General features: G+C 32.2%; 3 protein-coding genes across 3 annotated transcripts; 1 reads left to right on the forward strand and 2 right to left on the reverse strand.

Moving 5' to 3' along the window:
* Positions 1–1,869: 1,869 nt before the first annotated feature.
* Positions 1,870–6,817, reverse strand: LOC127259202 (putative lysine-specific demethylase JMJ16). The gene is made up of 9 exons (XM_051286385.1): positions 6,608–6,817; positions 5,670–5,938; positions 4,809–4,868; positions 4,626–4,703; positions 4,004–4,507; positions 3,719–3,931; positions 3,441–3,599; positions 2,863–3,231; positions 1,870–2,712 (listed from the first exon to the last, which is right to left on the reverse strand). Exons 2-9 carry the CDS (start codon positions 5,931–5,933, stop codon positions 2,146–2,148), a joined length of 2,214 nt encoding a protein of 737 aa, XP_051142342.1. The 5' UTR covers positions 5,934–5,938; positions 6,608–6,817; the 3' UTR covers positions 1,870–2,145.
* A 165-nt stretch (positions 6,818–6,982) lies between these two features.
* LOC127259060 (uncharacterized) lies at positions 6,983–9,046 on the forward strand. The gene is made up of 4 exons (XM_051286208.1): positions 6,983–7,109; positions 7,653–7,836; positions 8,165–8,328; positions 8,610–9,046. The coding sequence occupies exons 2-4, from the start codon at positions 7,653–7,655 to the stop codon at positions 8,934–8,936; spliced, it is 675 nt and encodes a 224-aa protein (XP_051142165.1). The 5' UTR covers positions 6,983–7,109; the 3' UTR covers positions 8,937–9,046.
* A 337-nt stretch (positions 9,047–9,383) lies between these two features.
* On the reverse strand, positions 9,384–14,011 carry LOC127258983 (protein CUP-SHAPED COTYLEDON 3-like). The gene is made up of 3 exons (XM_051286091.1): positions 13,602–14,011; positions 11,414–11,679; positions 9,384–10,252 (listed from the first exon to the last, which is right to left on the reverse strand). Exons 1-3 carry the CDS (start codon positions 13,768–13,770, stop codon positions 9,770–9,772), a joined length of 918 nt encoding a protein of 305 aa, XP_051142048.1. The 5' UTR covers positions 13,771–14,011; the 3' UTR covers positions 9,384–9,769.
* Positions 14,012–15,893: the final 1,882 nt, after the last annotated feature.

Below are 15,893 nucleotides of genomic sequence, written 5' to 3' on the forward strand. Positions count from 1 at the left end.
AAAACTTCTAATTTTTTATAAAACTAGTTTAACTTAATTATATATAAATAAATATAGTTTTTTTATTTATATTATAAATTTTTTTATCATCTACAAAATAATATTTGTATTATATAGATATTATTAAAATATAATACTAAAAATCTTTAAATATATATTCTAATTTTTTTAATCTTATATATTAACTTATATATAATAGTAACATTACTAATTATATAAAAATAATATCATAATTTATTATCAACAGTTTAATAATTTACACTACTTAACTAACCTTGTTCGAAATAGCATATGACTTATTTGTCCGAAACGAAGATAATATACGATACTTCCTCGATACTTCCTCCGTCCACTTAGTAAGTACATATTTACTATTTTTATTGTCTAAACAAAATATATAAATTTTCACTTTTAGGAAATATCAAACTTATACATATTTCAAATATTTTAACATTTATACTTATTTACGTCAATATTGTTACATTAATTTTATATAATATAGGGGTAACAGTAAAATAGTTTTTACATACAAAATTATCTCCAACTATTATTAAAGTACAATATTTATTAATTCAGTGAATATTGTGTTTGTACGGGGGTTTGGATTTTGAGTTGAGATTTAAATAGTAAAAATTTTGAATTTTAACCGTTGTATGATGTGATATAAATGTGTTGATGTGATGGTTTGAATATAAAATTGATTTTTTAGTATAATATAAAAAATAAGAAATAGGTGTTTTGATTTGATATTTTTTGGGAAAAACAAATAGTATGAATAGTATATTTAAAATTCAATTTCCCGAACAAACACATCCTTAAAAAATAGACTGACAAAGTATATGATTACAATTGATTTAGTAATATATCACGAACATCAGATATATGAATTGACAATATATATATAATACTCCTTCAGTCCTACTTACCATACAAATACTTTTTATTTTTATATGTTCCACACATCCTATATCCCGCAACATTTATAAATATAAAACTCTCATCGCACTACTAAAAAAAAAAAATACATTTCTCTCTATCGCACTACCTAATTTTAACTTTATTCTATTTACCTAAATTTGTGTGCCGAAATCAAAGTATTGCATCATATATACGACCACAAATGTTAATACAAAATATGGAGCATAACATATTATATAATTATATATAACATAATATATACTTATTTTCAACACAATATATATATCTCACAATATATATATATATGTAACACAATATATACTATGGGTGTGTTTGTTTGGGGGTTTGGATTTTGAATTAGGATTTGAATAATAAAAATTTTGAATTTTGAATAGTTGTATGATTTGATATAAATAGGTGTTGATGTAATGTTTTGAATGTAAAATTGATTTTTAGTATAATATAAAAAATGAAAAATAGGTGTTTGATTTGACGTTTTTTGGAGAAAAAAATGGAATGACTAGTGGACTGAAAATCTAATCCCCAAACAAACACACCCTTAGTATTGCGATAAAATATTAAGTATGTAGTAACTTTTGTAATATATTATTTATTTTGTAATGAAATACTAATTACTTCAAATTAATGTACTAACTTGATCAAATCAATATTAATTTAACCTAATTAGCACACCGCGCAACACATTGAAATTAATCTCCGATCAAAGGGATACTTCCTCCGTCCGAAGGAATAGAGATATTTGGAATTGACAGGAAAATTAAGAAATAATAGTATTATATTGATAGTGAGATAAAAATGTTTCTAAAAGACCAAAATAACTTTAAACTATTGTTCTGAAATAGACAAAAAAAAAAAATAACAAAATAAAACTACTGTTTTAAAAACAGAGTGATATATATATATATATATATATATATATATAAGGCAACAAATATAAATTGATAGCATATAATAACAATCTAGGCAAAACTCATGCTTTACTAATTCAAACTATATGCTGGCAACCTATATTTCACATACTCGCTATTTATTCCCTAACAATTCTTCCCTAAATCTACAATCTTTCTAAATCCACAAAAACTAAGCATTGAATGGATGAAATATAAAGTGGCGAATCTAGAGATACATACACAGGGAATGTTAGTTCCCTTTCTGGGCAGATCATCAATCACTTGTAAGCAAGCATCACACATGCCAATTTTCCGATCAATCCTCGTCGTCGTCGCTGAGGAGGATGACCATATTTCCAGGCGGCGCTAATCGCCCACCAGACTCCAGCGGCGAGTTCATACCAGTTGCCGCGCATGTGTCAGGATGCCGATGATTGGAACCCGGTGTCATATTATTACCTGCATTGGCGCTGTTAGAATCCGAGGCAACAGTCGGATCGGAAGTCCTCCCATTGCATCGATCACTTGAACTGTATAGGATCGCATCAGGTTGTGGTGCATTGTTCGACTGAGAGTTGATCGCGGAGCAGCCGTGAATTGCTTTCAAGTTTCCTTCCAGAGATTCAACTAGCAGGTTCAGCTCCTCGATTGAATATCTGAAAATGAACTGTTTGGCGCTCCATGGGCAGGAACAGAGCTGCTTCGAATGGCGCAGGCAAGAGAACCTATTTGGCGAACATGGACAGCATACGTAAGAAAGGTATAAGTCATACTTGCAGAAGCAGCACTCCCTTTTAATGGCAGTATCATATTCATCCAATGCCCTCGATTGGGATGGATTGCAGAGGTGATCCCTCCGAATGCCTTCAATCTTAACCCGCACCTAGCCAAAGAAAGAAACAGCTTCGAATGAACTTAATAGACGAAGCATTTCAGAAATGTAGTGGCGCGCTAACAAGAATGTTTAACCGAGAAGTTAAAGATAATACACATATGGAAGTACGATATAATCAACATTATGGCAAAGGCATACCTTCAGTGCTTTGGTTAAGATTCCATCCTTTCCGCAGGCGCTTCTCCACAATTGATTATTGGCGGAGTTGCTTTTCATAACCAAAAATTGCCGTTGTGCATCGGCACATTTCAGGGCTGCTCCCAAAAGCAGCTTATCGTAGGAGATTGATGTTTTCAAGCAATATGCAGAGTAGGCTTCTACGATGTTCTGGCCATGAAGCAACCAGTCAAAAGGCGCAAAACACACGGATTCAGAATAAGTAAATCCAGAACTAAATTCCGAATGGTAAACTCCAGGGAAAATGAGAACAAACTCTGAGGGATTCTGCACACATCGATATACCGGTATTCCCTCAGATGTTAGCACAGAGGGTGAGATTTGAGTTACCTGCAAAGAATGTAACAAAATGATATTATAGCAGTATAGAAAGCAGACAATGTAGCCGACAAAAGAATTAATTAACCTATGGGTGTGATTTACTACAAGGGGCTAGGAATGATTAGTTAATCTAGTGTGTTAACAGGATTACATAATCGCAACTAATCCCATGTAATAAACTTATAACATATAAAAAAATAATTAGCCTCATTACTCACAAGCTCATGGACCAACTTGGGATGTTTCGCCAATCTCGGAAACAACTTTTTGGTGATTTCAACAAACTTGAAATAATATGATCCAGGGACGCCATACCAAACTTTAGGACAACCCTTGTGCAAGTAAGAGATAGAGTACAAGTGATGATTGCTGGTTCTCTGTTCTTCCAGCAAACAAAACAAGCCATGAGAAATTAGACGAGCGATGGTTCAGTATAACTTCACAAAGGAACAAATTGCTTATTCTAACATTCCCATGACTAATGAAGAAATCATACCCAACATTGTGATGAAAAACACATCCCAATGAATGGCCGTGGATTTGAAATGGAAGAACTATTGTCACATTGGAATCTAAGCAGGGAACCAGGCAGCTTGGCTATGTTATTCAAATTCCATCCAGATTCTGCATACTCAGAATACTCATCCGTATCGCTACTTGGAAACCCACTCCACATGTTTTGATTACCCAAATTTGTTCCACAAAGCACCTAAGAAACAATGAGGCAGAATTATGACGAGAACTATTTCAAACTGTGAAAATCTGATATTTCCTTTCCTACCTCGACTTCTTCACTTGGATTGGAAATGATTCGCCAATATTCATTCTCAATTCTTGCAATCAGTGGTTCCTTACCACCCATTTCAAGATTGGCTACTTTTCCATTGTCAGAGAAGTATTGCCGTTTGAATTTGTCAGCATTCTTTTTAAAGCTTGCCAGGGTGAGCTCAGGCCCTTTTGTAAATTCTGATGTCACAAAACTGGAAAGAGCTTCCTCGGAATCTGCAACAGAGTCATTGCAAATCCCAGGATCACCGCCTATTGCAACTTCTGGCATTTTAGTTTCCATCTTCTCATTAAACCATGATAGATTTCTCTTTAAACACAAATTTTGAAGTCCGTCTATCCTTTGAACACAAGTGCTCAATTTTGAAGATTCACGTGCTTTTTTATCTTGAGGAAGGCATGGAGATCTCCATGAAGAAGGGGGAACAATTCGACATATTCCATAATTCTCCACTTTTGGATAGATCTTGGAAATGTATTTCAAGGTGTCTCTAAACTCCTGACATATAATTGTCTCTTTCAGAAAATATCCATATAAGTATATATATATACATTTTCCGAGAAAATAACATGTTAACAACATGCATGGAAATGATAATGAATCCAATCACCAATACCAGTTCAGTGGGGCGGAAAACAGGAGCATCGTCGAGTATTGGCAAGTGTGATTCTTCAGGATGCCATCTGGCAGTAACCTACAATAAAAGTATCGGTTACCTCATGACCAGCAAACATATTGTCAGTAACAACATTTATTTATTATTCAATATTAAGTGCGCAAGTATATAATCTTGTATAACCTTCACGCAGTCATGGCAATTTGCACACCCCCAGGTTACCCCTTTGGGAAGGGAAACTTTCTGAAAATATAACATTAAGCATCAGTTAATATGAAGATGCCAATCTAACAGAAAAATAATTTTGTTAAAACAATGAAAGAGCAAATAAAAGCAGCACTACTAGATGAAAGAGTAGCTAAAAATTCCATAAAATATAAACACTATATAAAAACTTCTCCTTTTATTAATTTCGTGCATGAGCCTAAAAGTCAAGCATTTACAAAGATCGATAAAATTAATGCAGAAGGAACAACAACATTGATGGTTGAACAGAGACACAAACCCTGACGACACCCCTAATACAGTTACTATACTACCGAACAGAAAAAGAAAAATATTAATAACTGAAAAAATAAAAAAGGCTGAAAAGCTAAAAGAACTACCTAATATGCAGCAAGTCAGTTACAATATAACAAGTCGAGCATATGAAACATTTAAGCTGATGAAGTGCTTCATATCATAGCTGGTGGAAAGAGAACTACTTCATATGTACATCAAGCTACAGCTTCCATGTCTATCCAAGGAACATATTCCTTGCTTTAAACCTTTAACTTTATCTGAATGAACATTATATCAGTTGGGAGGATTCTCTAAGCTAATCCATCTTTTAGATTTGCTAGCTTTAATCTAATCCAAAATGGCTTTTTTAGGTCAACCTCCTAGCATCATAGAACACACACACTGCACATGTCTGCTGCTTCAGTCTACAATCTACATATTTGCAAAGGAATTAAAAAAGCAAATGAAGTTGCAAATTCAACAAATTCTCGTTGTCATTAATATTGAAGCAAAGATTAGGACAGTATCAGCTTCAGTGTGAACCTTATGTGGATTACGATCAGACTTTTCTGTAAATGTCTGCGGCTCATCCACTAAGGAGTATGTAGATTTTTTTCTTTCAGACTTGCTAAGTGGAACGCCTATTGTCCCAGGTAACTCCACTTCTGCAGCCAAGGGATGAGCTATTTCTGGATCAGCCACCACCCCCTTCAATGTAAAGGCTGTTAATGACACAAATCCAGGCGGTACAGGCAGAAATTCATTAGCACTGTTTACAGCACGATCCCTCGTTCGCTTTGTCCCCATTACCTCTGAAAAGAACATGAAGTAAATAATAAAATGTTACACTGATCGAATTTCCTAAGCAATGAAGGACATAACCAGTTAGGTATCACTTTAAAAATGATTGATTTATAAGCACCAAAGAACCTGCAGAGATGATCACATACTGATATCAATTTATTTCTGTAAAAACTAATGGGAAGATTAACCATCTAAAGTAAAAAACTAAATAAACAAAGATGCTAATTTGCATTTAAAAGATACTAAAAGGACAGGTTAAAAGGTCGAAAATCTTCATTCAGATTCTCATTGTGCCGACACCCAACCATGATTTAAAATCATTAATTCTTTCACTATGCGGTGATGTTCTACAACACTAACGCGCCTTTAGAAAAAAGCACAATAGGCTAAATGTAATCATCTATAAATCGGATAATCATCCATTTCCATATCACCTTCGGGAAAATCGAAATTTTCCAAAGTGTATAGAACATTAAGCCAGATTCAATTAAGAACGCAATTGATCCCCACCGAAAATGAACTAATAAACACTTTATCCAACCCCACCGCCTAGTGAAACATCGAGTTTCGTAACAAAATCCATGAGGGAGTTTCAATACACAATACGAATTTACGCCGTAACAACGTAAGAAAATGGAAAAACATGATTAAAAGAAACAAAATAGCACTGCGCTAACCCGATTCCAGCAGGAGATCAATATCGCATTTCTCCCCCAATTCTGATTGAACCCTATTTCATAGCACGCCTCTGCCATACAACTTCATGCTTATCTACTGAGTACTCACTTGACCTCTCTGTCCTTTCCCCGTGGAACAATGCGAGTCGACCGCCCGGGATTGAATCGTCACCCAATTTGAACGATGAGTAGGAAGTCGGAAGTGCTGAGCGAAACCTTTTTTTTTTAAAAACGCGACTTTGAGTTATACAAGTTGGCGCCTTTTAAAGTCGTGTTTGAGTCTGTGTTTACAATTATTAGCGAGGGAAATGAAGACGACTTCCCTCGTAAATTTTGATTTAAAATCCCAAAATCGAAGACGCAGGCAGACAGACGCAAAATACCTAACCCTTTTCCTCTCGGCGGCGGCGTATTAAGGTCAGGCGAAGGCAGCGGTGGCGACGAACGGCGGCAGCGGCGGCGGCGGCAGCGGCAGCGTTTTGTTGTTGTAAAAAACCAACACGTACGTGAGTTTTGCACTTCTTTTGAATCCGTTTTCTTATGTGTTCGGCACCCTTTTACGCTTGTGAAATTTTTGGAAAAATTGGAGTAGCTTTGCAATTCTGTGGGAGTAATTGTTATTTGTAATTACTACTGAAATATTGGTCATAATCTTCAAGACCTTAAAAATTGATCCGTACTGCAATCGCGAGGCTCTCTGGAATACATTTTTAATATTTGAATTTGATGGGAACAATCGAGGTTCTGATATTTCTAATGAACCTATGTAGAACATTGGTAGCAGTGGAAGGCTACAGATGTACAATAGGATGCCCATAACTGCGTTTTGCATAGGAATTTATTGTTGGAGTAGAACATTTCCTCAATTATTGTGTCACCAATTCTAATGTTCATAAGATTAATGGGAAGATAAAATATCCATGTAAACGTTGTGTCAATGTTGTGTTTCTTCCCGTAGAGGAGATTAAGTGTCATTTCTACATCTTGCCCGCCATTGAAGGGCGGGCAAGCAACAGAACGGTTCTAAAATAGTGATTGCGTGCAGATGGTGATGGATGTTGTTGGAACAAAGTTTGAGACACATAAGAATGAGGAAGAATCTACACTTGAAGATAAAACTATCTACGAGACACATCAACTTATATTGGACGCCATACATGCTCGGATAGAGGCAAGGCGGCCGGCGCAGCAGCGTGAAGTCGACCCAATACATCCGACCGGGGGTTCAGGTTAGTTGATGATAGTTTGATTTTATTTTGAACCATACAAAATATGAATTTTTCGTTCTACTTACACGTCGAATAGGTGCATCATCTTATGTGACTTCCTTTGAATCCACACCAAAAGATACTTTTAGGTTAGTACCTAAATTGTTTATACTTTGATTCCAATATGTATTTTCACAGTAATTGTATCGGTAATATAAAAAATAATATTTTTTTATGTTAAATGTTGATTTTTGTGAGAGAATAAAATATATATATTAAAATTTTGTTGGAAACAAAATTTGGACAAACAAACCTTTTATGTTAAATTAGTATCACATTGTGAGATCAGCTCCAAATGCGCCATCCATCGGCAATACCCGTATCCAAATCACCGATGATTCAAAAAAGTCGGAGACGGCGAAGAAGAAACGACGATGGGATGAACCTGATGTTGTACCTGAATCCAGCCATAGAAGACGGTCCCGATCATTTTTTGAGACGACCAATAAGATGGTAATCATTTACATTTTTTTTAAAAATATTAACCAAACTATTAGACTATCTATATTACTTTTGACATATATTCATTTGTTTATATATGTAAAAAATTATTTATCTCAAACATATATAATCTACTAAATCGGGCCAAACACTGCCTGACTTTAACATACATGCCCGGTTCACTATCATGCCGAGTTGACACGGTCCGAATTCAGATCGAATTTTTGGATCGCCGTGCATATTTTTTCCAACTCTGTTTATGCTATGATTAGATTGTTTGTTGACAATTTCAGGAGAATTTGAATGCGAACGAGGAGAATTGTATCAATGGGCTAGGAGATTTGGAAGCTTCGGTGTCCATTGATCGGTCGTCCTATAGCAGTGATGGTCGTACTCCGAGACCTTTAGGTGTCGAACAATATATCCAACAATTAGAGACTGAGCTAAAGCTTGCGAAAGATGGTTTACAACGCATGGACGATCGGATGACAAGAATTATGCAGCATCAAGAGAGGATGTTTGACACTAATCTCGCGATCATGGAAGAGATTCGCCGGATCGAAGCCCATTTGGACCGCCGTGGCCCCGATGGCGATGTAAGAGCTCCTCCTATTACTTGATGTATATATTGAATATACTTATATTTATATTTATATTATGCCTTAGAATATTGAGTAAATATTCTCTGGCTAATTAATTTACTCATAGATATTAATGATATATATATATATACAAATATATAATCATACCTTCTTTTTTTTTTATGTTTTTTTACTATATAAAAAAATGATAATTATACCCATCTACATTAAAACTTTGCTCAAAAGTATTAATATGTATTCGATGACGAATTGAGTATTATACATGTTGTTCATTATCTCTTGTATAAGTATTCATCATATTGCATAACTACAATCAATCCAAAGATGTGTGTACAAACAAAAGCTTTACTTTCTTAAAATTAATAAAATAATATATCTCACATACAAAATTAGTATATACTGAATTTTATTTTTTATTTAAAAAAAAAACATCAAAATCAAAACTTTTTAGTATATTTATGTCAATGTAAGAAAAAGAAATAACTCTTTACCAAACCCTAAATTTAAAATTATGAACCCTAACCCTACCTGCAAACAATATCCCCCTAAACCAATTCCCTTTAAACATTCAACAAATCAAACACAAATCTCTCTCTCTCTTTCTCTCTCTCTCTATCCCTCTCTCTCTCTCTCTCTCTCTCTCTCTCTCTGCTTATTATTTTTATTTCTTTCTTTTTCCATAAACCTTACAACCACATGCACATATCCATCACTATACCAACCTACAATCCTTTTTCACAACTTCCATAAATGTCCATAATTCTCCAATGCCTAACTAGCTAACAAATAGATAAATATATATATATGTATATATATATATACTCTTACATACAAATCCAAATCACAATTATTCAAAGGAAGACAGATCCATCATCGTCATCGAAGCCCATGTCATCAAGGCTAGAGGGAACTGCTCCATTCGATCCATCAAAGTCAAACATGAAGCCATAGTCATCTTCACACTTTGCCTCCACCATATTGGTCTTGCTTTGATCGACGTTACCGAGATGAAGTTGATGATCGGTCTGATCCACGGGCAGGTAGGCGGCCGGCTGCCCGATAGAGGTGCTAGGGTTTTGGTTGCCATGGGAGATCAAGGGAGGGGCAGCAATGGGGCAGGGCTGATGATGGTAATTACCACATGAGTTAGTCATGTTTTGATGATGATCAGATTGAGGGTTTAGGGCAGCTGAATCAATTAGGGTTTGTGCAGAGAGATTGTTAGGGAAATTATTAGGGTTGCAGCCATGGAAGCTCTCATTAGGGTTCATCAATTTGCTGCTGTTTTCTGATCCTCTTGATTTGTGGAACACTCTGCAAAGCACCCAGTCTTCCTGTATACAATTTATTTTAATTTAAGTTCCATATATATATATATGTCACAATAATAATAACACTAATTAATGAATTTGTAGTGTTTTCGAATGAAAGAATGTAATGCAGTATACAACTAATTTTATTTTATGTTCCATATATATATATATATATTACAATAATAATAACAATAATGAATGAAATTGTAGTGTTTTGGAATGAAATATAAGTATTGAATGAAATGTTTATATACTACCCATGTCTATGATTAGTATATATATTACCATTTTGGATTGTATAGGATTAATATATTTATTTTCTAATTATTAAATATGGTTTCCACATAATAACAAATACTTGCATTTAATTTAAAATTATCAACATACTACGATCTTATTTTATAATCTATTTATTGTACTTTTCAAGGGCATTTCCAACAATATATTCTTACATGCTACCTATTACACATCAAATACTAACATTCTTTAATTTGTGGGGAAAAAAAAAAACACACACACACACTATATATACAAAATGAATGAAGAAAATATATATTTTAAAAAATAAATTTTTATTTAAAATGAAAAAAATTATTTTTTTTGTCATAAATTGTATAGCACAAAAATAAGTTAAAGAAAATACAAAAACAAGCACACACAAGTTATTGTTTGCTTGTGTTTATAATATTCTTTTGGCACCACGCAAACTACAATAAATAATTTCATTTTTAATATCTAAACTATGTACATATATAAATATACATATATATATATATGACATTTAATTATTTTTTTTTTTCAAAAATCAAATTAAAAATTAAAAAAAAAAAATCTCAAAATGCAAGTAAATACACCAAAACAAAAGTAGGCCCATGAGAACATATAGAAAGATAGGCACCCAATACTTCATTTTTTTTTTTTTTTTTTACAAAATAAAATAAAATAAAATTTGTTTATAAATGTATGTAACAAGAAGTTGCTTTCAATTGATTTTCTCACAAGTTTCCTACGCCATACATATGTATGATTCCCTATGTCCTTACCTCACCCCACCCCATGATCTCACTATTAGTTATATCCCTTTTTTGTATATGAACAAAATTAAATCATCTAAACAATAATGTCAAGAGGAGATCAAATTAAGGATTAATAATTAATTAGGTAATTAAACAAGAAACTAACCTTAGGGGGCACATGAGGATTCTCAAGCCTAAACTCATGCATAATCCAACCCGTTTTGATTCCATTCGGAGCCCTATTTCGATAAAAAACTAGGGTTTTTCTCATTCCCACAATGGCCCGAGTTCTCGGATCCACCACGACTCGATCTTTCCCCGTGGCCTTCCAATAGCCCGAAGTCGTGGCTCGGTTTGTCCTAAATCCCGTCGTGTATTTTCTATCCCGAAAGCTGAAGAAGTACCACTCGTCCGAGTTTAGTTTCGCCACATCTACACATGTAATAAAAATTGGATCTTGTAAAAACAAAAAAAACAATGTGAATGACGTATGAAGAAAAGAAAGAATCGGAGATTGCAAGACTAAATCAGTTACGTGCAAGTTAAGGGATGGATGAATTCATATATAGATATATATATATATAGTTTGGCTAGATGATGTCATGTAGAAGAATATTTTTTTCTTGGGAATTATGTGTACACATTATTGTTATAAATATTATTATTTGATGTGTATTGATTTCATCAATGCCTATTATGTAGATTTAATTGCTTGTGTGACAATTTGTTCAAAAAGTGACAAAAAAGTTGGTTATGAGTCACTAAAGATTCTCTTCAAGACATGTATGTATATATATATATATATATATGTGTATGTACTATGTATTGTGTCTTCACAAAGGGATCAAATTATTGTAATGAAAAGAACTATTGATGTGAATAAATACAATTGATTGTTTACTTTTATTCAATCTATAGTAATAAAAAATAATTAATAGTTTTTTTAATGATAAAAATAGTTAAAATTAAAAATAGTAAATAAATACATCTAGTGTGTGTATTAGGGTGTGGTTGTGTAGATGAGAAAGTTACTTCTATGGTAGGAAGTCTATATCACACCTTCTTGTCTTCATCCACAAGTAGGATGATCTTGAAATTATCATTCTATACTCATATTCACATGTTTTAATTAATTTATACACATGTATATATATATGTATGTATGTATGTATATATAGTATATTTATTTTCAAGAAAAATATTCCATAGCTTGAAAGTTACAAAAATAAATGGAAAAGGCTTCTCAAGTGTTCAAACACATTAAAAGGAAATCAATATGCATCTTTTATGGATAAAAGAATTGTTAAATTAATAAATGTTGTGTAGTTTCTTAAAGCAATAAAAAGGCAAGAGACAGATAAAGATTCATTGAACCCACAATACACATAATATAAATATATATATATATATATATGTAAGTATTGTGTATGTATTTTTTTTATTTTTTTATTTTTTATGTATGTGCAAATAAAAAGTGAAGAAAAAATGGGGTTTTTTGGTTGAAAAAGAAGAAAGGGCTTTCTGTATTTCGTCATAATTTGGGGGAAATTTATGCATTGATAAAGCAAAAAACACATGTAGTGAAGCACATAAGTCAAATCTTGAATTTATTTTCTGTGTATGGATAAGGAAGACGACACCATACTTTACTTGACATCAACACTTGTGAGGAAAGATTTAATTAATTAATTGATGGAAAAAGAATATATTTTTAATTATCCATCCCTATTCTCTTATATATATATAATTGAAAATTCAATTAATTTAACATTTTGTATTACACATGCACCTGAATAATAATTGTTTAGAATAAGCATTGCATTATTACAACATTATTTGATCAAAACTAAGAGAGAGAAGGGGGAGGGGGGGGGGGGGGGGGGGGGGGTAATTTGTAACTTAATTTGGATTAGTTCATTAAACATTTTATTATATATAGGATTTAAATTTCTGGGTTTTGGATAAATGTTAAATAATTTAATCTATATATATATATATATTTTTTCAGCCCCCACCCCCAATCCCCAGCACAGATATATACGTATATATATATGTGTAGATTTAAACCAGCATGCACATGCCATTTCTCACAAAGACATAAACTTTTCACCAAAATAATTGAAAGAACTCAACAATCAACATGGTTACCCACCCCACCCCATCCTACCACCCCATGGGGGTGGGGGTGGGGTGGAGGCTAAGTACATACATACATGCATGGCCGTATCTATATATATATATATATATTAAGAATTAATAAACTAATTAATTAATTAATTAAATGAGGATAATTAAAGTAGAATTGAAGAAGAAGAAGAAGAAGAAGATGAAAGGGTTTTAGTATTAGTAATTACCAGGGAGCTGCCATGGCTCACAGACATGAAGATCGATTTCGACCAAAGTTCCTCGGACAAGCTCTTCATTGGCAATCTTCTTGTAGAGATAATGACACACCAATTCTTCGTCGCTCGGGTAAAACCTGAACCCCGGCGGCAGACTCTCTCCGATGTCTCTCAACCCCATCGATCTTCTTTTCTCTCACTACCTACTAAATCAAAACCACTCTCTCTCTCTCTCTCTCTCTCTATATATATATATATATAATAATATATCCACCACAAAAAACTCACCTGATCATATATATGAAGAACACATATGCACAAAAACCTCTCTTTACCCTCTCTCTCTCTCTCTCTCTCTCTAAAATCTGTCTGTAATTTGGAAGTTTTGGTTGAGATTGAGAAGCTGGAAGGGGAGACGAAAGAAAAGCATTAATCAGGAACATATATATATAGTGATATATGGCTTTATATATATATAAAGAGAGAGAGAGAGAGAGAGAGAGAGAGAGAGAGAGAGAGAGAGAGAGGTAGGGATGATTGACAGGTGACTTGTCCAAGTTGGAATTTTCTTTACATTATATTCTGATTTCTGGCTACTACATTATATATATATATATATATACTTCTGTAGTTAGTTATGGTTACATATATATATATATATGAAATTAAAATATATAATTAATAATACATACAATATATTTTTTCGTTTCAATACAATAGTCTGGTTTATCGTTTTTGTCAATTTCAAAATAATAGTCTCATTTTCATAAATAACTATATCACTATAAAACTATCCTTATTTTTTCATTATTATTATACAATTGCCACTACTTTTTACACTAATATATTTATATGGGCAAAAAAAAAAATTTACTCGTATTTTTTACCACTGCCAATATAAAATAAATATTCCTTAAATCCTATGTCAAACGCAACTCAAACTATAATTTTGAAACAGAGGGAATATATGTTTACGTATCTGTTTATGTGTGCATTTTTATGTATGTATTGTGGGTGCTTTTAGGAAAATCGAAGTCACAAGAAATGTTGTGGGAAAGTTTAATCATTATTATTATATGACAATTAGGAGAAATTAATTAAATCCATTTAACTAATTTAATGAGTATATTCCTTTTATAATTAATTAATAAAATAGAAGAAAGTCTTGCATTTTTTATTATTACAATAGATCTCAAGAAGCCCTCTCTTAACGCTATAATCCATAAACAAATTTTAAAATTGAAGAACTCCAAATACATTTCAGGTTGAATATATCCGGAGAAACGCGGATAGTTATATTATATCTAATATATGAGAAAAATAGGCTTTGATATTATATTTTTAGTAAAAATGTACATAATATCCTGTGTTTTATTAATTGCGTGAAACCCCATTGTGTTAATGTAAAATTTGCACGAAACAACCTCCGTATCTAAAACTGATATTTTGTTATAAATAAAAACTTAAATTATGCAAGTTTTATACAAATAAAAAAGTAAAATATTTTAAATAATTTTTTGAATAAAATAAACAAATAAATAAATAATTGATCAATCATTTATTTTTATAGTTTTTATAAGAATCAAATAACAATTTATTTCAAAAAATTATAAAATAAAGGATTAATAAGTTATTTATTTATTTTATTCAAAATAATTATTTAAGATATTTTTTGTTTTTTATTTGTATTAAATTCGCGTAATTTAAGACTTTATTTAAAATCAAATATTAATTTTTGATATCGAAAGTGTTTCGTGCAAATTATACATTAACACAAGAAGGTTTTACGCAATAAATAAAATATAGGGTATTTTGTGCATTTTTACTAAAACACAAGAGGTATTATATAATTTACTCTAAAAAAATTTCAAACTGTTATTTATTTATCTAAAAACGAGAGTCAACCGACATATATCCTTGCATTTTTTTGGGGTCAAGTGAAATTAATTAAATTATGCATGTGTACTCACAATATATTGCTTAGAATATACTTTTATATATCAAATGTGTACATATAGTCTTTATTTATTGTGGTTTTAACCCGAAATTTCTAACAAATTAATTTAAAAAGAATCACTAATTAAGTATTAAATTAAGTACCAACCACCAAAAATTTTTCAATAATGAAAAAAAAGTTGCTAATGGCTATTGATCAATATACGATAATCGTCGTTATATTTTTATTTTTTTTTTAAAAAAAAATGATTAGTATCGACTGCGTTATCTATTAGGTTTTTGTATCGATCGAATCATGTGATCACTCCGACCTGATAATTAAATGCACTGGATTTGTCTTGTCACTTT

The sequence above is a fragment of the Andrographis paniculata genome, unplaced genomic scaffold (assembly GCF_009805555.1).
Source record: "Andrographis paniculata isolate CXL003 unplaced genomic scaffold, ASM980555v1 Contig5END, whole genome shotgun sequence".
In the NCBI taxonomy this organism is placed as follows: Eukaryota; Viridiplantae; Streptophyta; class Magnoliopsida; order Lamiales; family Acanthaceae; genus Andrographis; species Andrographis paniculata.

Excerpts from the sequence above, each read along its gene's own strand:
- LOC127259202 (XM_051286385.1), bottom strand. The coding sequence starts at position 5,933 with ATGGGGACAAAGCGAACGAGGGATCGTGCTGTAAACAGTGCTAATGAA. Across the intron at positions 4,704-4,808 it reads ATTGCCATGACTGCGTGAAG|GTTACTGCCAGATGGCATCC; the intron begins GTTATACAAGAT and ends CTTTTATTGTAG. Across the intron at positions 3,600-3,718 it reads GTTTTTCATCACAATGTTGG|AGAACCAGCAATCATCACTT; the intron begins GTATGATTTCTT and ends CTGGAAGAACAG.
- LOC127259060 (XM_051286208.1), top strand. The coding sequence starts at position 7,653 with ATGGTGATGGATGTTGTTGGAACAAAGTTTGAGACACATAAGAATGAG. Across the intron at positions 7,837-8,164 it reads ACATCCGACCGGGGGTTCAG|CTCCAAATGCGCCATCCATC; the intron begins GTTAGTTGATGA and ends TTGTGAGATCAG. Across the intron at positions 8,329-8,609 it reads TTGAGACGACCAATAAGATG|GAGAATTTGAATGCGAACGA; the intron begins GTAATCATTTAC and ends TGACAATTTCAG.
- LOC127258983 (XM_051286091.1), bottom strand. The coding sequence starts at position 13,770 with ATGGGGTTGAGAGACATCGGAGAGAGTCTGCCGCCGGGGTTCAGGTTT. Across the intron at positions 11,680-13,601 it reads TGAGCCATGGCAGCTCCCTG|ATGTGGCGAAACTAAACTCG; the intron begins GTAATTACTAAT and ends TTACATGTGTAG. Across the intron at positions 10,253-11,413 it reads ATCCTCATGTGCCCCCTAAG|GAAGACTGGGTGCTTTGCAG; the intron begins GTTAGTTTCTTG and ends AATTGTATACAG.